At 37.4% G+C, this 22774-nt stretch overlaps 1 protein-coding gene across 2 annotated transcripts in view; it reads left to right on the top strand.

Moving 5' to 3' along the window:
* The window catches only part of ATRNL1 (attractin like 1), a 523512-nt gene that overhangs the window by 421636 nt on the left and 79102 nt on the right, over nt 1-22774 (top strand). For both annotated transcript variants that reach the window (XM_039352768.1, XM_039352766.1), the window contains one exon: nt 17724-17838. In XM_039352768.1, the coding sequence (XP_039208702.1) occupies nt 17724-17838 (115 nt within the window). The remainder of the gene's footprint in view (nt 1-17723; nt 17839-22774) is intronic.

Genomic DNA, 22774 nt, shown 5'->3' on the forward strand with positions numbered 1-22774 from the left:
CTGAAAACCTATAGTCCAGTGGTTCTCAACCTGTGGGTCGGGACCCCATTTGGGGTCGAATGACCATTTCACGGGGGTCGCCAAACAACGCAGTCCGCCATTTTTTCCCCCTTTTCCTTAGCTATGCTACTCCCTTTTATTCTGTTGGCTTTTGAAAGCCAATAGGATAGACTCTCTTGAATAGAGTCTAATTCTATTGGCTTTCAAAAGCCAATAGGAATTGTCCAGGCTGTCTCTGCCCTGCTGAGCCCCCCCAAAAGCCCCAGTCTGCAAACGATGCTGCAAGTTGTCTGCAGCGAAGGCGAACTGTCTGGAAGTTTCCACCCCTCCCTGCTGAGCAACTACTAAAAATGTAAGTAAAAGAGGGCCAGGAGTGGGAGGTGGAAGGCCAGCGGGTGCAGGGAGGGTTGCTGGTGTGCGTGGGCCCGGCCCTTATCTCCCTTGGGTTGGGCCAGTTGGTGGCCCAGCCGGTGGTCGGCCTGCTCCATCTCTGCCGCTTGCCAGCTATGCCTCGGCTGGCGCAGGGGGCGGCACCATGCATGTGCGGCGCTCCCGGGCAGGGAAAGTCCTTGACTTATGACCGGTTTAGTCCTCAACTTACGACCGGTTGGGGGTCACGGCATTAAAAAGGTTGAGAACCACTGCTATAGTCCAAGGTTGAGCTAAATTACAAACTCCATATGGTAAACATTAACATAGTAACTAATGTAAAAGTAAAAGCAAAAAGCCTAGGATTTGAAAGTTTGGGTCTCTCTCTCTCTCTAAATGACATCTTATCATTTAAATAAAAACTACTAATAGAGCTGTGCCACATCAATGAAATTACTGCAGAGGATGGAATTGGGTTTCTGAAGAGGTGAGATTTACTTCTAGATCTGCTGTAAAGTCTGACAAGTCTCTAACTATCTTGGGTGAAAGAATGTTGAAAGGCTTTAGGCTCAGACATTTAATATATCAAGGATCTTTTTGTTTGAGGGAGTACAATGAACATCCCAAGATAAGAATTTTTATAATGTTCTCACATATTGATTTATGTATAGAAATCATGCATGTTATTAGTTTAGACCTCAGAAGTCTTCAAATCAGAAAGGCAGATAATTAGACTTGAGAAGGTAATTAGATTTTATTACTAAGCAAGACTATCTATAACCTTTCTGCCATGCTGAGTTGGAAAGGAGAAAAAGAGAGTCTTTCCATCAGGAACAAAAAGCAGACTGTTAAAATATCTGCCTACAGTCAATGTTTCAGAACTGTGACGTTCCTATTACTGATATAAGAAATACAGTTAGAAATCCCAGCTGAATGACAATTGCACTGTGTGCTTCTGGACTTCTAGAAGCCAGAAAACAAAAGCAGGCTTGCATGAAAAGTCTCTGATAATGAGTCAATTGCTGCAGATAGAGAAACCTTTGTAAACTTTATAGTAATGGGCCTTTTTCTCTTTAACTTGTTACTTGTTCTTTGTTTTTGTTTCATGACTTTCATTTCAACTTTGTTGATGAATACTAAATTGTTTGCACCTTCTACTTTATTTGTGGTGTGCTGTGGGACTAATTAGGTGAAATAGATGTTTTTCTGGAACAGGTAATGCCAATTTTCCCACTGTAGTAGCTTGCAGTTTCCAATATCTTTTTTTCATGTGGTGGTATCACCCATGTTAACACGGGTCTTTTTTCATCATCACAAAACATATTCCACAATTGTGAGATGCTTGCATGTTCTCACTAAGCTTTTACAAAAGGCAGCTGGATTTAATATCCTGTAACAATAATAGCTGATGTCACTGCTGGCAAATGAAACTTACTATTGAGAAATGGGGCCTGAATCTGGGCACATCTGACAAGAGCAGCTGCAGAGAGAAGCTGCTTCTTTATTTATTGGCAAATAAAAATACTTAGTGCAGTAGGACAGTTCAATTTGCCTGGTAGGAGACTTACCAAAATTAGGATTCTTATTCATGCTGTGTTGAATGCAAATCTTACATTTATGTTATAAATGAAAGTCAGTTTTCATTTATGTCTTTTTTCTCAGCTAAAGAAATGATTTATTTCGACTATCCCAGGAGAAGTTGCAAGTAAGGGAGTATTTCTGAAAGAAAAGCCAAAGGATCTTATAGTTATTATCCCATTATGTTAAGGCAACACATATAGTCCCTGACTTATGACCACAATTCAGTCCAAAATTTCCATTGCTAAGCAAGATAGTTGTTAAATTTTGCCCCATTTTACAACCTTGCTTGCCACAATTGTTAAGTGAATCAGTAGCAGTTGTTAAGTTAGTAATGTAGTTGTTTAGTGAATCTGGCTTCCCCATTGACTTTGCTTGTCAGAAGGTTACAAAAGATTATCACGTGACCCCAAGACACTGCAAACATCATCATTCTCCAGCACTGGAGATGGAGAATCCACCAATGGGTTTAGACGGGTTACAGCCCACTCCACACGGAGGGCAGCGACTTCAGTGGCCTGAGCTACTCAAGCATCCATTGAGGAGGTCTACAGGGCAGCCACATGGGCTTCGCCATCTCCTTTTATTCGGCACTACAAGATCGATAGGTTTGCCTCCGTGAAGGCTTCCTTCGGTAGGAGGGTTCTCCAACAGGTTATACATCAAAGTGCCACACCGGACCAGTCTGCTTTGGTATGTCCCATTGGTGGACATTGTGAAGAGGTCCACAAGTGGGAGGCCGAAACGGTGACAAATTTCCCTGAAGATCCTCGGATGGAGGCGCCATTCTGAGTGATCTACCGTTGTCCTGCTCAGAAGATTGGCCTGGGTATTCGCTTCCCCTGAAATATGATCAGCCTTGATGGAGACCAGATTGTGTTCTGCCCAGGAACCCAGTAAGAGAGACTCGGTTAAAAGAGTCCGAGAGCAGGTACCTCCTTGGTGGTTCACGTGAGCCTTGGCTGCCACATTGTCCATGAGGACCAGTACGTGAAGCCGTGCCACCAGGTTGTGAAAGTGACAAAGGGCTAGATGGATGGCTCATAGTTCGAGCCAGTTTACGTTGTGCCGGAGGTCCGAGTTGGACCAACGACCCTGTGCCCACTGCGACCCAGGGTGTGCTCCCCAACCGAACAGGCTGGCGTTGGTCGTGAGTACTATCCGGTCCAGCTCCTTGAAGAATGACCCTCTGAGCATGGCTGGTGATAGCCACCACATAAGGTAGCGCAAAACCTGTTGTGGGAGTTTTACCCTTTGCTGGAAGGCACTGAGGTTCTGCCTCTGGAAGGGGGGCATGAACCATTGTAGTTCCCTGGAGTGGAGCCTGGACCACGGGATGATTGCTATGGCCGAGATCATTTTCCCTAACAATTGGGAGAGACTGGCCAATGTTACTGACCGCCCCCTGCATGTCTGGAGGACTGACTTCCTTATACTGTCCCGGCGTTCTTGAGATAGGTACACCCGGCACTCCACTGTGTCTATGATGGCCCCGAGGTGTAACAGCCTTGTTTTGGGGACCAAGTGGCTCTTGGGAAAGTTTACCGAGAACCCGTGGTCCTGGAGCAGCTTTCCCACCAGTTCGAGGTCCGACGATGACTGGATTAATATGTCGTCCAGATAGCATTGGACTCTGACTGGTATCATCCTTAAATGAGCTGCCAGAACCTCCAGGATTTTGATAAACACCCTGGGAGTCGATGATAGGCCAAATGGGAGCGCCTTGTACTGGAAGTGGCACCCCTTGTATGCGAACCGTAGAAACCGGCGGTGGGCCAGAGAGATAGGAATATGAAGGTACGCCTCTGTGAGGTCGATAGACGTCAGGAGGTCCCCCTTTCTTATACTTCCCAAGGTGGAGCAGAGCGTTTGCATCTTGAATTTGCGGTATGCAAGATGAAAATTCAAGCCTTTGAGATCTAGAATGGCTCTCCATCCCCCTGACATCTTGGGAACAACGAAGAGGATGGAGAAAAACCCCTGACCTCTCTGGTCCAGTAGTTCGGGTCTGCCTCCGAGTCTGGGGGAACAGGGGTCGTTGCTGATGAAGGCTCAGGCCCAAGGTGGGCTGTGGAAGTGGCCTTACGTAGTAAAATGACAAAGAAAGAAGGGTTGAAGAGGCCACTGAATGAAGGGGCCTCTGGAGGAGTTTCCTCCTTTTCAGACATTAGAATCTCCCGTCTGTCCTGGGCAAGATCAAGTCAAGACTGGGATCTCTATGGTCCAGGACGGGCGTGGCAACTTTGGCTGACTTGATCTGATTGGGCAGGAATACAGTCTAAATCTTGCAGTGCCGAATAAAAGGAGATGGCGAAGCCCATGTGGCCGCTCTGCAGACCTCCTCAATGGATGCCTGGGTAGCCCAGGCTGCTGAAGTCGCTGCACTCCGTGTGGAGTGGGCTGTAACCCGTCTAAACCCATTGGTGGATTCTCCATCTCCGTGCTGAGAAAAGGCGTTCAGGTAAGACAATGCCCCATACATGTCAGCTGCCAAGTGTCCAAATTTTGATCATGTGATCAAAATGCTACAGTGGTCATAAGTGTGAAAAATGGTCATAAATGACTTTATTCAGTGCCATTGTAAATTTGGACAGTCGCTAAATGAACAGTTGCAAGTCAAGGACTGCATATATTTTTGTCCCATTCACTGCTTAACAAAAGCTTAAAAATACATTTGCCAGTTTCCAAATTTTCTGAAAATCTTCATTAAGAAGATAACAATGGAGAGAAATAAGATATAAAAAATGACTGATTTCTTTCATCTTCTAAAAAAAATCCAATTATTATTCAAAACTATCTTCATCAAAGTTTTTTTAAAAATCTAACTTGATTAATTACAACAAACCATAATAAGCTTCAAGTAGATTTTTTTAAAAAAATGGAACATTTTTAATATAGTTTATTACTTTCCATTAGTGATACATTACCTTCCTATTGTTGCTTATAATAGATATGAAATGCATCATACATCATGTTAAATACTTAGAATTAGGAAACTGTTTTAGAACAGTGATGTCCTCTCTTAATAAAAGTTACTTTTTATTAATTAAGAAAAATATTAATTCACATTGGCTGTGGAATTTTTTCACAAATTCCTGTCTTGCTATGAAGACAATATAGCCTCAGAAGTAAAGCAGGCAACATAATGATTTTCCTAAACCTATGATGAAACCATTTACACAGCCATTCTGTTTATAGCTGGTTAATTAGAGAAGTAGCTGAATCTTATTTTTAAGAAGGGAAAAAGGGACAGGTGCAAATTGCCTAACACCTATAGTATCTACAGAAATATTCATTAATAAGATGAATGTGCAAAACACTTCCATAATGTGATATATAATTATTAACATCTCTTGCTTATTCAACAGTTCATTGAATGAGCTATAGCAGATTAAGAAACTCTCAGAGGATCATAAAAATAGTAGTTAAAGACTATTTTAGCAATTATTTTCTACCTGATGCTTATGTTTATTTATGTATTATAAAGTGTTTTTATCTCACTTTTATATGTTGTAGTTCAAGATAGTAAGCAAAAGTAAACAAAATGCAATTCCTAAAAGAGGACTGTATACAGCAGTGATTCTCAACCTGTGGGTCGGGACCCCATTTGGGGTCGAACGACCATTTCACGGGGGTCGCTAAACAAAGCAGTCCACCATTTTTTTCCCCTTTTCCTTAGCTGTGCTACTCCCTTTTATTCTATTGGCTTTTGAAAACCAATAGAATAGACTCTCTTGAATAGAGACTAATTCTATTGGCTTTCAAAAGCCAATAGGAATTGTCCAGGCTGTCTCTGCCCTGCTGAGCCTGCCAAAAGTCCCATTCTGCAAATGGTGCTGCACCAGTTGAGTAGTCCTCGACTTACGACCGGCTGAGTAGGCCTCGACTTACGACTGGTTGGGGGTCGCGGCATTAAAAAGGTTGAGAACCACTGGTATACAAGGATTGTATCCTATACAAAGCCTATGAAAAAAAGGGGATAGGTATGAGTTCATTCAGGAAAATGTTAAACTTTGCAAAAAAAAAATAATAATAGGTGGGGGAGGTGATGAGATTGAATAAATTTACCATCTGTCTCTTGTCTCTCTTTACACTCTACAGTTCCAGGTTATATGTACATTTTCTATTTTAATTCTGAAACTGTTTTCCACATTATAGAAAATATACACTAGGTAGGACATTTCTATTATGTTGTCAAACAATCCTCTGTTCTGTTATTATAGCATCCTTTGGGAAGCCAGCTCCCCCCCCCAGAGAAAAAATATTTTGGGGGATATTAAAAGGCAGAATATTATATTTCCCCAAAATATCTTAAAGGCAGAAACCACCCCCCAAATCCCTCTGTCCCAAACAGAAACCAGGTCTGCAGAAATGCAGATGTGATAATCTTGTCAGAAAGATTGGAGCTAGGAAGCTTGGATTAGAAAGACAAAGATCCCTAGAATCAACAATCCCTCACCCCTCCCCAAAAAAATGCAACACAGGACATAGCTATCTGCCACCCCTCCAGGGAAGCAGGACATGACTTTTGGACATAATAGGATTAACCCACCACCATCAGAATACCAGAAAGGCACACTCAGACTCAGGTCAAAGTTCATGCCACAGGAACAACTCCAAACAAAAGCTCAAGAAGGTATAAAAATCCACCACTCCCTATTACATGTGGTCAGCTTTCCCAGAGCCATCTTTCTGTCTGGCTTTGTTCTTCAATAAACTCCAACCTTCTTTCTAAAACAGTCTCCATTTTGCTTATTCCCAGCTTGGACTGGTCCCTGATGAAGAGTTTTCTTTTCACAATCCAGTTATAGCACCCATTTTGGGGAAGCTTACCAGATTGATCTGATTTAAATCATCAGCCTAAATGTGTCAAGTCATCAATCTGAATTGGTTTGTACTATTGAATTGGTTAGAATCAAATCAGTCTGCTTGAAAAATTCAAGTTGATTCAATCAATCAGTTGATTCAGTAGAAGTATGTGTGCGAAATTCCATTGGAATCTTTCAGTTATTTCAAAGATGCCTGATGCAATTCAATATAAACTCTCTCAGCCCAACTCACCTCCTAGGGTGGTTATTGTGGGAAAAATGGGAAGAGGAAAGTGTGTTGTGTATCTTTGCTGCCTTGAGTTATTTGTAAAAATAATAAAAGCAGGATATAAATAAAGTTGAAGGAATGATTTGGTCAATCTTTGAATCAAAGGTTCCTTTATACCTACCATTTAGTAATAATTTTGGTTGGCAAAATCCTCTGCTTATTTCAATTGACCCTCTCACTAGCAATCCCCTCTCCCTGTCTTTCCACAAGGAACTCTGAGGTTGGTAGTTGTTGAGACAAATATCAGATACCAAAATTATACAAAATTGATTTCATTACCAGGCTACAATTTGTAGCTTAACTGTACAGCAAGACAGCAACCTCCTAAGAATTATACCATAGCAAATTCATATTGGAAAAGATCATGATCTATCAAGAACGTTTTTATCGAGGATAAGATTGCTAGACTTATATGAATTTTTGGATTGTAATAAAGTGAATTCTTCTGCTACTCCTTTCACTTTGCTTTGACTTAGTAATACATGTTAACTGAACTATACAGGGTTTAACTCCTTATGCACTGTGTCTGTCTTAAAAGACCAATGTGACTGATCTGAGATATTTATTTTTAATTGCCATGTATGTGTCAAGGGCAATTGAATTGAAAATATATATTAACCAAGTCATCCTGAATCATCACTTTGAGTAAAACACTGAAGGGTCATCAAAAGCAGCCCACAATGTACTGCTTACCACTAGGTGTAAGCAGTGAGCCAGTGATCAGGATTTCTTACACATATACAGTTTGGGAATAGATTGAGATATTTTTCAGCCCCAAAACCTCTAAACATTTGCTTGATTTGGTAAAAGTGAAGGAGCCTCGTGTCTCCAGGCACCGGCTGGTCAGAGGGAACCAACTACTAAATAGTGCAATTAGTCTTTCATCCTTTCACCTAGGATGAACAGTCAATTTGTACATCAGGGCCATTATCTTTCCAGTTTTTTATCCCCAATTTATAATCTTGGGCCTTAGAATTTACCTTGCCCAGAGGTAATTCACCATCGTTCAGGTCCTAGCAAATACACTCATGCTACACTTCCTTAATGTGGCAGATGAGATAGCTCAGAGGCCTCAGCCTCCTCTCTTCATTTTGCCACAGAGCTCTCAGCTCCAGCTTTGTTTCACTCATCAGTAGGAATGAGAGATACCAAGGAAGATCTCATGAGATTCCCATGGAGAAAAATTGGAGACTCATTAAGGTGAACCTTAATGGGGAATTGACCTTTACAAGCCATTCAATTATTTTCTCAGATTTAAAACTGACGAGTCATCAAGTTCCTGGAATAGCTAGTTTTCTATAGTGAAAATAAGAGAGTGTTGTTGCAATTCATTTATTAGGAAGAAATTAGGTTCTGCAAAAATAAACTGATAGAATTGAAACTTACCATTTGCAAGAGACCCTTATGCGGAGCAGAGTCCTCCCCTCTATTTTTGGATAATAAACAGTTGCAGATTCTATCATTTTAAAAAAAAACTTCCTCAGTCTTGTACATTTGCATTTGCTTCCAGTTGGTATTTCTTAGACAAAGAGCTGAGAACAATCATACGGGCTAGAGATAGAAAAAGAGGAAAACTTTTTGATCCTTGACTTGGAACTTAAAATTTACCAACATAATAGATGGGCATAAAAATTAAGTAAATATCACATGAATGTCATCTATCTCATATGACAGAACTAACAAGTAAAAATTACATGTGTATGGTATTAGGCCTAATATTTTAAAATAATGCCTATGGTTACTCTGCCATCAGTTACCAAGGGAGTCTGATTGCAGAATTGGAATTAGAGTAAGGTTACAATTTAGTCCAAGAGGAGATTAAGCATCCACAAAAACACAATACAAGTGCATAGTTAGGTTTTAGATTTATTCTTCTAGAACTTTAATTTACTCTGTGCATTTGATAATTAAATTTATGAGATAATTCACAGTAAAATGTTGAAAGTTTTCTTAGCATGTAAAATGTCTCATTGATTTCCCTCTTCCCATAATACAATAAAAATGCTTTTCAGCACCTTTTTCTTGTGATCCACTACTCTGAATTGAGGGGTAGGTCTCTGATATGCTTAGGAGCAAAATGTTATGGAGGATTAGATTCCAGCTTTACTTTTTTGCCTTTGGATAGTCCAAGAGCGTGAAAAATTTGCTGATGACTTTGACTATTTCCAACCTTTAGTTGCTTGCAAACAGTATGAATATTTTTAGCACTTGGTGTTATCTGATACTTCAAAGTACTAGAGGTTGTTTTTTCCTTGCTGGAAAATATTGACATGTTTTCAATATTTTGTTAGGCAGAGGCACTATTTTGGAAAATTAATGCTATTTTCTTCACATTTTCATATAAAAAGTATACAGTTATGCATTTCTATCTGTAGGTCATATCTTTGAAGCATTTGCCAATGTTTTGAGAATACATTTGTTTTTTATGTGAAGCAACTAATGAGACTCCTTTTCCTATTTTATTCATCAGGAAATAAGGCATAGATTTGCAATGGACTCTTGGTTGTTTAATGTATTTATGGATAATGTACAAAGTATGCTGGTAATGTACACGATTTGGCACATAAATGTATCTGTACTTTGGTATCTAGATGGTACCATGTTATTAGCTGTGAATCTGAATGCTATGTAGGGAATGTTAGCTAGATTATATGGTACAAGAAAGCATATGGATTTTAAATTGATCGGTTCAAGATAAAAGCATTTGGTTTACATATGGTTGATTGAACAATATGACAAAATTCAATGAACAATGTAAAAGATAGAAAAAGTATAAGAGCATATGTACCTTTAGAATGATTACTAAAAATGAGGAAATGGATAGAGAAATTTTAAGCCATGCAAATGCTGGTAGCATGTTTATAAGCAGTGTATGGTCTGTTGTGAGAAATGAATGCCAGAATAAGTGAAATGCTTGTGTGCTTTTACTTTCTTTGTTATGTGGAATGAAAATGTCAGGAGATATATCACAATTTAATGCAATAGAAATAATACTATATAATAAGTGTATGGGCTAAAGAAGTCAAGAATGGATAAGTACATACTGAAAATGGATTAAAAATCAAACTGAGTGACCAATAAAAGAAGTAGACTGTGGTGGTTTGATCATAGAGAGAACAAAGGAACCCAAAACAAAGAAATTGTGAATGTCTAGAGCAGGGGTGTCAGACTCACGATGACATCACGTGATGTGTTGCAATGTATCACAACTTTTTTTCTATTGCCGGCAATGGGGTGAGTGCAGTTTTTGCATGACGCATCCAGCCCGCAGGGAAGCAGTTTGACACCCCCAGGTCTAGAGAAAGAAAATGAAAACAAATTGTTAGATGAAACTGAAGAGATCCTTAAAAAAGAGAAACATGACAGATTTAAAGAACAAATGGAAGTAATCTGTGGATGTGTAAAATCAAAGGTACTTTGTAAGGATAAAGAATATTAAGAAATATAACCAATGTTGTTTGGTTAAACTAGATTTAGCTGTTTCATTTTCATTTTTTATCTCATGTCTTTTATTTATTTTGCTAACTATTTCTTGCTCTGTTTCTGCACTTCTCATAATGCTGCTTATTCTGAAAGGAAATAGCATGATGGAAATGTATGCTTCCTTCTCTTAGCCCGATGTCCTCTCTGAATTTACTTTTCTTGGCAATCTCTCTTCCTCTTCTTTTTTATAATCACTATCCTGTTTCATTGGCAGAGCCTTTAGGCATGTGGTAAAGCAATAAAAAAGTTGCTGTTCTTGATCATGTTTGTAGATCTGTTGTCCAGAAATGGCTCACATTCATTTTCTTTTGTCAAATGGTTGTCAATTCTATCTACTTGGAATTAGAAGAATCACTGGAGAAAAATCTGTGTAACAGATTAGAATAGCTAGTCTGTATTAAAATCAGCTGTATAGTACAAATATAAGTCCATACTTCTATTTACTACTTCTATTGTTGTATTTTTGATAATATTTTCAATGGGTTCTGGAAATGAAAATGAAAGTGCTTTTTTGATATTATAATATGAACCTTGAGGATAAATTCCCTTTGAGGGATTGAATAGCTATGGAAGAAAGAAATTAATGTAATTCTCTCTTCAGATTGGGGGCAACATTTTAAGAAGCCAAAGGAGAGAATCCTGTTAGTAGATCACTATTCTAAAATAGATAATAATGCTTACTTACCTCTTAACATAGAAAAATTTAATTAATTAAAAATGTAAATCATTATGGAAGTTTCAACTAGAAAACTTCGTAGAAAAAAAACCAAAATATTGATGTTCTTGTTCAATCCTCAGAGTAAATTGCAGCTAAAGTATGAATATATTGAGCATGGAATTTAATGAAAGGTGAAGATAGCAAAGTAAAAGGTCAAAACAAGCAAGCAAGCAAACAAAAATATTGTGGTAACTCAAAGAGAATTGTCATGAAATGTATGAACAAATATCTTCCTTCAGTATTTTCTGAAGAATATTCTTCCTGAAGCACAGATTTTATTCTAGTGGAAGTGTTTGTGCAATAATTTCATTAATGTTTAAATTATTCATTGTTTCTTTTCATATTCTGCTGAAATAACTGAGACAGCAAAAAAAGTATTAAATAATTAACATTTATAGTAAAACCAATAATTTTTACTATAAATGTTAATTATTTAATAATTTGGTGCAGGATTTCCAGTTGTGAGAGCCACAGAAGGTGGACATCAATAAGGAAAAATTGTATATGCCTCTCCTTATTCATATTTTGAAAGCAGCTTGCTTAATCACCTGATTAAGTTGATACTATCATGGGGGCTGAAAATACTGAAATTCGTGGGGGTGGGATTCCATTAGTCATGTTCAGTGAAGCCTAGAAAAAATGCTAAACTTCTAAAATAAGTATTTAGGTTCTTTAATGAGCATGCCAGTGCATATAAAATGCAACATGACAAAAGACAGCATTATGTCATAAGTATCAATGCAACATTAAGCCAAGGAAAAGAGCAAGTACATTAGCAAAATGGTAATAGGATTGGAGTATTAATGTGGCTTGCATTCCAAATGTCAAGGCCAGTTTTCATATTAATACTATTCCCATCTGATTTAATTCTTTTCAAGAGGTGAGGAAGTTTTGACTATCTAATGTTGTCACAAATGGAACTTTAAGAAACAGCTGCAAGGATCTGAAATTGCTGTGTTAATTACATCAAATTAACACACATGAGTGCTTGTATACAAAGAAATCATGTTTACTCTAGTTGGGTTTACTAGATAAATACTGTACAGTGTTCATAATGTGATTAAGAATTCAGTTTCATGTATAAATTATTATTTCTTAAGGGGAAACATTTGAGAAGAGCAAAGATTCATTTTTATTTATAGACTAATTGTGATAAGCCTAGCATTTAGGTATTTAGTTTACAACATGGAAGTGAGTAATGAATACTTGTTTGCATTTTAAATGTTTAGCATATCTGATCAGTATTTGTGCACTATGTCAAATTTTATTCTTCTTGTGTCAAAATACTTATTATTGCTGACAAGTGTAACATATTCACATTAATTCCTTAATCCAATTTTCTAATTGCTTTTTTGGCATAAGATTCACGATCTATTTGTCTTTATAGCATAATAATGCACTTTTAAAAATTAGATGCACCTAGCTTTGAAATGACTGCCCAGAAATATATGGCCAATGCTTAGCTATAATGGATGTTCTTTTTTCTTGCAATATAAATTGCTTCGCTTCATTTTGCTTTGTGAATATAATGAATATTTATTTCAGGATATTTTTTATTCCTCTTCTGATTATTTATACTGCAATAAAGTATCAAATATTTTAAAAAAGAAAGAGCCAGGAAATTAAAATCTAATTTCCGCCAAATATCCAATCATCCTGTCACTGGTTTTCTGTACTTTTTGCATTTTTTTATTCCTCCTGTGCAGGGCTTTTTTTCTCATCGAACGCCCAGAACGGAGTTCTGGCACCTTTTTGGGATGGAACCTTGTAGGGTAGGCAAGGCGGAGATTCAACTGCAGCTGCATGAGGTGTTGTCTGGGTTCTGTGAGAGCCCAGGATCGGCGCACACAGCTCCTACTGATTGGTGGAGACCTTGAGGGTGGCAGGCAGCCCCATGCACTCTTCAGGCAAAGATTCAACTGGAGCTGCATGAGGTGTTGTCTGGGTTCTGTGAGAGCCCAGGATCGGCGCACACAGCTCCTACTGATTGGTGGAGACCTTGAGGGTGGCAGGCAGCCCCATGCACTCTTCAGGCAAAGATTCAACTGGAGCTGCATGAGGTGTTGCCTGGGTTCTGTGAGAGCCCAGGATCAGCGCACGCAGCTCCAACTGATTGGTGGAGGCCTTGAGAGTGACAGGCAGCCCCACACTCTCTTCAGACGGAGATTCAACTGGAGTTGCACGAGGTGTTGCCTGGGTTCTGCTGAGAGACTAGGATCAGGGCACGCACTCCAGTTGATCGGTGCTTCCAGCGTACATAGAAGAGAAAAGGAGAAGGGGAGAGAGAGCAAAGGCTATAAAAGGAACAGGTTTTGGTGGGAGAGGGAGAGGAAAAAAAGATAACGGGAGAAAGAGAAGGGGATGGCAAAAGAGAGATGGAGAAGCGCAGCCTTGAAGAGAGCAGTCAGCTGGAGTGGCACTGAAGAGAAAAGGGGGGAGGAGACAATATAAAAGAAAGGGGGAGAGAAGAGAGGATATAAAAGAAGGAGGGGAGAGAAAGGATATAAAAGGGAGAGAAAGGATATAAAAGGAGGGGAAAGAAAGGATATAAAAGAAAGGGGGAGAGAAGAGAGGATATAAAAGAAAGAGGGAAGAGAAAGAAGGGAAAGGAGAAGATATAAAAGGAGGAGGGGTGAAAAATTTGTTAAATGAGTTTTGCTCCATTTTACGACTTTTCTTGCCACATTTGTTAAGTGCATCACTGCAGTTGTTAAATTAGCAACACAGTTGTTAAGTGAATCTGGCTTCCCCACTGACTTTGCTTGTCAGAAGGTTGCAAAAGAGACCACATGACCCTGGGACAATGTGACCATCATAAATATGAATCAGTTGTCAAGCATCTGAATGTAAATCACCTGACTCTGGGGATGCTGCAACAGTCATAAGTGTGAAAAATGTCATAAGTCACTTTTTTCATGCCGTTGTAACTTTGAACAGTCACTAAGCAAACTGTTGTAAGTCAAGGACTGCCTGTACTTTATCACTTTGTTCCCCCTTTTTTTTTTTGGTCATCAAGTTTTTGACACTTTGCTAGGCGACTGGTGGTACTCTAATATTGCCATATCCTAAAAGTGGTACAATCTGTGAAAAGGTTGAAAAGCCCTGCACTAGAAAATTGTGTTCGCCATCCAGCAAATTCATCTGTGCAAAAACCCATTCATTCTTCAATGATATAAGATGTTTATCAGCCCAGTTTCCTACAGTTCCAGTGGACTGGCAGAGGCATTCCAGCTCCACATTTTGTCCTGTTCCTACTGGTGTTCAAATTCTTTCAAGATTTCTACAACCTAAACCAAGTGCTCTGTAACAAAGTAGTCAGCTCCAAGATATATTATTTACTGTAACATTATTTAGATCAGGGTTGTCAAACTACCGGCCCATGGGCCGGACGTGTCATCCAGAAGCCGCGCCCACCCAATTGCCAGCAATGGCAAAACCGTCCCGATATGTTTCACAACATCATGTGATGTCGCAAGTTTGACATGTCTACTTTAGATCAAGGCTCTCCAACCTTTGTAACTTTAAGACCTCAGCACTTCAACTCTCAGAATGCTGGCTGGGGAATTATGGGAGTTGAAGTCCACAGGTCTTAAAGTTGCCAAGGCTGGACACCCCTGTTCTAGATCAAGATTCCATGACTTTGTTTATGATATTCAAGTTTAACGAAATGAAATGATTTATCTTTTCTGCCATAATGTCTTGTGTAATAGTTATGTTTTATTTGCACAATTTAAAATACTCTCTGCAGACCAAAAGCTATTTAGTTTTGTACTTTTTGTTCTGTTATTTTTAAAAAAATGTTTATTGAAATAGACAACGCATGTTAAGTAGGTTCCAAAAGTGGGAAAATGATTGTTCCAGTCCAAAGAATTAGAAAGGTCATTGCCTTGGAGAAGGCTTCAGCATAGAATGAAAGGCTCTTTGGGTAGAATAACAGCTGTGGGATTGGAATGGCTGCTGTTGTGAGTCTATCAACAAGCCCACAGAAGTGAATCTGACCCTATCATTATGTGAATACAAAACATGTTTTAAGCTACTTAATTATAATTGAATTGTTCCTTTTGTGGGATACTTAAGTTTGTTTTTATAAGACAAAATAGATACCCTTTTTAAATAAAGTTTTAGATACGCTTTAAATCAGAACAGCATATTGTCTCAATTTTCACTATTTCCTGCATATATTATGTATTCCAATGTTTTATTTATGGTCTGACTCTTTTTGGTAGGTTTTTTTTTTTTTTTTGGCAAAGCATAACAGCTGCTGCTTTTTACCATCTAAAACATGGTAATTCTGGTAAATAAATTGAAGTTGATAAGTGCTTTGGGCAAATAAACACGTGCCTTATCTCCCCCTCCCCCCCTACAAAGCTGTGAAAAGTATATGATAAACTGTACAGTGTTCAAAGAATGTGTCATGTCCCACTGAAATAACTTTGATTTAGGGTTATGTATTTATCTTTAAACAACTGACAAACCTAAGGGTATCTGAATTATGATCATTTGCTCTATGCTGCCTGAGTCTCTTACTGCAAAGTTGAAATGATATATGCTAAGATTGCACTTTACCCCCCCCCCCCTTAAAGCATGCTATAAAACACTTTCTCAGCCAGAAATGAAAATACTGGATGTAGTTGATTTTGATGAAGTTCAATTGAAAATGCTTAATGCTAATACTATTTGAGTTTTTTAAATTTATTTGGAGAAAAGACAACAAAGATCACTATACTTTGAAAAGTGTTGTGCATGGCAACAGTGGGATATTTTTTTGTTTGTTTGTATGTTTCAGATCTGACAACATTCTCTAAATTGCCCACTCAGAAATTTTCTATGCAATTGTCCATGTTTATTTCTATCTTTAATGTCTTTACAGTTGTTGTTGTAATACTGTGATACTTCTTGCCTTCTAATTGTTCTCTGAAATTCTTTTGTTTCTTTCTGAAATTTTTATCTTTATTGGCTTTGGCATCTCATCTTTCTCCTCTTGGCAATTTTGGTTTGTCCTGACATCTAGTTTGCTTTCTTTTCTTTCTTCATTTTTGCATTCTCTTTTCATATTCATCCTTAATGACTTATTAAAGTTTATCCCATAATTCATCGAGTTCTCTATCAATGAAGTTTCAGATCATCAACATGCAGTTGTTTAGATAATTATTGGTATGTTGAAATTTGCCTATGTTTCTCCGATAACTGCATTGTCTACCAATTCATCCAGTATCCAATCTTCTATTTTATTGTGCTTCCAAAGTATCAAAAAGATTTGGGTGGTTAGGATGCCATTTGGGAACATGGAGGTTTATCATACTCTATGGTAGACATGTCAAACGTCGCGCAACGTATCCGGACGGTTTTGCCATTGCCGCAATGGGGTGGGTGCAGCTTCCAGATGATGCGTCCGGCCCGTGGGCCAGCAGTTTGACAACCCTGCTGTATGGAATAGCACTGTCGTATTTTATGAGATATTTACATGTTGTAAATAACCTTTGAGATGTTCAGTAACCTACAAAAAGCTATAGAAATTTACAGCATAGAAGACTAAGCAAACAAATAAAAACTCAAAGGAATACAGTGAATTAAAAAGAAAAACATAAACTGATAAATGGCAGTCTTTCTTAGTAAATATTGAATGTTCAGTATTTCTTTTTCTTATACAGTTCTCTTGACATCAACCATTCCTGATAGTGTGCAAATAAGTTTTTTTGATAAATGTATGACTTCATTAATATACTTTATTATCAATATCACTTTTCTTTTTAAACATTTTTGTTTTCTTTCATGTTTAAATAACAATTTTTCTAACTCTATGTACTTTTAGAAAGTACAATGCATTTCAATGTGAGTTTCATTTTAAAAATAAATTTTGTAGTTCAGTTGCATTCTGTTGTAGGAAAATAAACTGTCACAAACAAAGCTATATTTTTGTATGTAAATTGTAAAGTGATTTTTTTCCCGAGTAATAATCCTGAAGGCTGTCGATTATATGATCATATTTTTATTTTAAATTAATGCATGCTGCTACATTTGTAAGAATGAAAATTAATATCAATTATTGTATATTTTTTGCATTTAACTCAGTAGTTGAAATTATTCATGAAAATGTATATTTATGTATATTTGAAATAGATAGATGTATATCTATTTCAAAACATAAATAGAAGTACTTGTGGAAAAGCTTAGAAGGTGACATATTTGAAAGAGAGAAAAAGGTCTTATGGCATGTTAAAGTCACCACATTTATGCCATAAATGTAAATTATCCTACATAATTTCTCAGGGATTACAGAAACAATCTGTAATCTTTGAGAAATTATGCCACAATGCATTGCTCAGGTCCAAAAGACCTTTAGGAAATGGTGTTGAAAGTACTGTCTCTCCTTTTTAAAAAAAAAATTAAAGTATAATTTGAATTTTTTTAAAAAAACATGTAAAGCCAGAAAATAATCTAAGTCAGTCAATGTTATATTTTTTTTCTTTAATTCCAGGGTTCTCCAAAACCAATTGCCATTGAGCCATGCTCAGGAAACAAAGCAGCTGTACTCACTGTGTTTTTATGCCTGCCAAGAGGATCACTAGGGGTTCCACCACCTGGTCAATCAGGTAAGAATCCTTTAACATAAGTCCCGTAGCTTAAATCCAGTATTATTGTCCTACCAGAAATGGATCTTTTTTTGAAAGTTAAAGCATCTGAGTCAATTGTTCAAATATATATCTGCCTATTTAGAACTGGAATGAGTAACTTGTGGTTTACATTTTGTTAATACAGAACCCAATTCAAGTTCTTCTGCCTTATTTGGCAGACTGTTTTCTTTACACCAAGAAAAGTAAATCAAAACTGACAACGCATAGATAGTTGCACTGCTTTTATATCTGAATTTCATACATTCAACCGCCTTTTAAATAAGGTCTAGCACTTAATAGAAAACTAGACAAATACAAGTCATAACGTGTGTGTGTGTGTGTGTGTGTGTATGTGTAGTCATTATGTATGTGCATATGTATTTGCTAAGGCAGAGGTCTCCAACCTATGGGCTGTGGTCCACTACTGATCCGTGGCCTAATCACAACTGGGCTGCATGACTGGCTGATATGCATGTGTGCGTGTGCACAGCCCCACTCATGCGATTGCCAGTCACGCAATCATTGCGGGTGCTTGGGGCCCCACTCATTTAAGGACTTGGGGCATCATGGGTGTTCTCGGCCCTACTCGCACATGAATGCATCTGCTCCTCCCACAAAACCATCCCCTCTTTCCCTCCTCCCCTTCCTCCCCCTCCGAGCCACCAACCCAGAAAGGTTGGGGAACTTTGTTCTAAGGCTTATATACTGCTACAATTGAAAGCAACTTTGAATGTTTTCCCCCCCAATAGGTAAAGAAGATTAAAATATCATATAGCAAAATGTTCTTTATAATATGCCAAAGTTCCACAAAAGTCCCCTGGAAGAATCAGATCTTCTTTTCTGAAATTCCAGCAAGATGCTTTACATTGTGACAGAGGAAGGGGGCAGCTATGAAGAAAGACCATCCCTATAATCCTTGCTTCCTGAAATCATGCATGTGTGGTTGCATGATTGAATTGAATTCTAGTTGCAAAGAGCTGGCTCCAAATTAGTTTATATGATTTTTTTGATGTTAACTTCTCACCTTGCCAGATAAGACTGGCCTTCCAAATTTCCTTTGTAATCTCTCATTGATACAGTTTAACTGCCACCCCAGTTAAATATATTCCTACACTTTAATCTGAATTCACAAGAATCCAAACCTAAATTTTATTTCCAGAGATTTTCTTGTCTCTCCTTAAGAATAAGATAAATATGTATTCCCAATAATCAGAGACACCTGATGAGTGAGAGGGGCAGCATATAAATTTAGTGAATAAATAAATCTGGTAGATAAGTAAGAGCATTGCCCAGTTACGCTACAAGACAATCAACATAGGCTGACTCATAGGAAAAGCACCTTTGGATACAGATCCAATTAGGTTTTGGTCTGGTCTGGACATATGCTTTGTTTAGAGGAATAATCTGGACATATGCTTTGGTCTGGACATATGCTTTGTTTAGAGGAATAATCTAATAAATGAAATCAGATTCTGTCACAGAAATAATATATATTTAAATGTGCATGTTCAGTTTTAAAAAATGTAAGTATGTACAGCTAGCAACATGGTATGCATCATAAAGAAGCGAATCATCCATAATCTCAGATAAAATATACTATAAATTTAAGCTTGAATAAATAAATTTAAGCTTGAAAATTGAGAATAAGCTGTTCAACTAACATGCCATTTAACATAGTGGTAGTAATTGTTTAAGAAGATGATGACAGTACTTTTTGTACATAATCCTTCTCAAAAATGGCACTCATCATTGCAGAAATGGACTGAGGGCTTTTGACTTAAACTTAAAGACTTAGTTGGCAACTATAATTCATGGAAACTGTTTAAAGAGGCTCACTTAACCTTATCACTGAGTGCACAGCTGCTTCTTTCTCCTTGTCTTCTTGCTATCATTTTCCTTTCTTCTTCGCTGTACTGTGGGAGGTGAGCATTATCCTTCAGGAGGTCAGATTCATTCAAGGGATGCTATTTCCTGGTCCCTGTTATAGACTAATTTGCAACTGTGGGGATAATTATAGTGATAATTATACAATGATGGAAAAACAGTTTTATATATTTCAACAAACAGCATGCAGAATTCTATGTGACTGCGTTATACAAATAGAAATGTTCTGGAACTGTGCAGATTGTATAGCAGGAATAAACAGTGTGAGTTGGAGAACTTCTTAGAAGTATTCATGATTGTTATAATTTTTATAATTCATTCAGTACCACTGGGGCTGACCCTAAAATATAACAAGGATTTTTCTTCCTGTTCATCACCTTTTGTAGTTTTAGCTACAATGTTACAGCTTCAATTTATTATTTTAAAATAATAGAGCCAGTTTGGTCTAGTGGTTAAGGCATCAGCTAGAAACCAGGAAATTGTGAGTTTTAATTCTGCCTTAGGCATGAAAGCTTGGATGACTTTGGGACAGTCACTCTATCTCAGCCCAGCTCCCCTCACTTGTCGGGGAACTAGGAAGAGAAAGGAGTGATGATGTTATCCATTCTTGATGATGTTATCCGACTCTAGACGATTCTGTGGGCCAGGTCTCTCCACATTATGTGATCTTGCACTACATCTTTGAGTTGTTATAAGCTCTGGTAAAGGCGGGATTTAAAAAATCTAAAAAAAAAATCAAAAAGCTTCATTCACTTAGTCTCAGTAGTAGGAACCAGCCCATCAGGTAATTAAGAACCAAACTAACCAGATAACTTCTTTATTAAAAAAGGACCTGAATTGAGTGAAATTATATGAAGCTAATTCTCTGAACAGTTTTGGAAATATGAAGACAACCATTTTAATTCAAAGTGGAACAAACTGCCTTAAAAAAAAGCAGATTCAGGATTATTGGATTTTTTTTTAAAAGAATGGAAGGATGTTGTTCTTAGAATATGCAAAAAAATGCTTGCAACATTATTGTTCAAAGAAATAGACTAGTCAGAGGAATCTCCAGGCTGGAGAAGCTATTAAATGTTGAAACAATCAGCCTAGAACAACAATGGAACTCTCCTTGCAAGAGATTTTCTCATGGGGGCTGGATGACATCTGTAATGTATGGTTGGGTGGATTTCTGCACAAAGCCAAGTGTTAACAAGATAACTTATAAGGTTCCTTCTAATTTTCTGAATGAAAATTGTAGATAGATTTCTTTCTTGCCAACATATATATTCAGTTTAATTGATAAAGACAGTAGACAAACAACAATAATTGCCTTACTCTACAAGTAATTAATATATAACAAATTTCTTGTTGCCATTGTCAAATCTTTAATATCTATTTTGATCCTATTTGATTTGATTGTAGAGATGATATTGGAATTGTTTTCCAAACTGGAGAAAAGATTTTGTGGAACTGAAAATTAAGAAAAAGAAGCCAATTATGCCTCCTAATTGATAAAATAAGCATTCATATGGTTTTCATTTGCACGAAGAAACTTAGAATATTGGTTGGAGTTTCAAAGGTTTTAACCAAAAGTCATAAAAAAAGTTTTATCTAAGTTCCCTTGTCTATTTCCTTTAACCTTGCAATAGTTTCAATAGTAAAAACACACATATGACTGCACAGGTAGTCCTCAGCTACCAATCATCCAAATTTTGATCATGTGACCTAGGGATGCTACAATGGTTATCAGTGTGAAAAATGGTCATAAGTTACTTTTTTTCAGAGTAATAACTTTGAATATCATTAAACAAATGATTGTAAGTCAAGGACTACCTATACATCTGACTTATACATTTCTTTATATATTATAAAGAAATAAGGAACATTAGCTACAAAATGTTCTCGAGTTCATAAAATGCATTCAGAATGACTATGCTTTAGAAATTGAAACAATTCCAGTGTAACTGCTTTAAAAAGTATGTAATATAAAACTAGGGCAAATATTTTTAGGAAATTTGCTTGGGGAAAGTGTTCCTCTGAGATAATAGGATTACTATAATACAATAATAAATAATAAATGTATGGAATAGCATAAATACTGCTTTATCATTATTTCCATATTTGTCATGAAATATATATAGTGTTATGGCCAACTATTATAGCCACAGAAAAATGGTATAGATTTTAAACTATTAATGTCCAGCAATAACTCAAAATGTTCTCTTCTTTAAATTGATGATAACATCAAAAGTAAGTCCTTCAGGAATTAAGAAAGTGACAATAGTTCAAATAATACTTGGATTTATGTGAGAATTAATTTTGTATATGTTTTAGAAATATTATGTTACTGATTACATATTTTATTGAGACCTTTGTTTGTTTACTACTATTATTCCTGTGTCATTTCAGCTCTTCCTACTTTAAGTGGCTCACTAAAAAGACTACAGTAATAGAGCACTATAGGAAAACATGACAACCATTAAAAACATACAAAATTATAGCCCAAGCCTAATAATTATATAGATAACTATGTATTAATGAACCATCACATACGATTCAGCACTTAAAAGTCATGGTATTAGTGTTCTCATTCATTTCACGTACAGTTTGTGTCTCAGTCCCTGAATTCTCTTTTCAATAGCCAACTTTTCAAAAGCTTTCTAAAAATCAGGAGTGGGGGCATAAATCTTTCTCCTGGTAGGAAGGCACTCCATAATACGGGAGTTCCAGCAGGAAATGGTACCTCTGAATCCCTTTCTGCTGCACTTTATAGGACTAAGGCAGGGGTCCCCAGTCTGTGGACCAGCACCGGGCTGCAGCATGCCAGCAACCAGGCCATGCAAATAAGTGAAGCCCCATCTGTGGGATGTAGGCAGTGTGCGAAGACCCACCCCCTCCAGTCCTTGGAAAAACCTCTCTCCATAGAACCAGTCCCTGACGCCCAAAAGATTGGGGCTGTTGGACTAAGGAACTCACTGCAGGCACATTTTAGGCAAATAGATTCTATATTTGAATAACCTCATTAGCTTATCAAAGGCGATAAGCTAAT

The sequence above is a fragment of the Crotalus tigris genome, unplaced genomic scaffold, assembly GCF_016545835.1.
Source record: "Crotalus tigris isolate CLP2741 ecotype Arizona unplaced genomic scaffold, ASM1654583v1 scf7180000018468.2839379, whole genome shotgun sequence".
NCBI classification, from domain to species: Eukaryota; Metazoa; Chordata; class Lepidosauria; order Squamata; family Viperidae; genus Crotalus; species Crotalus tigris.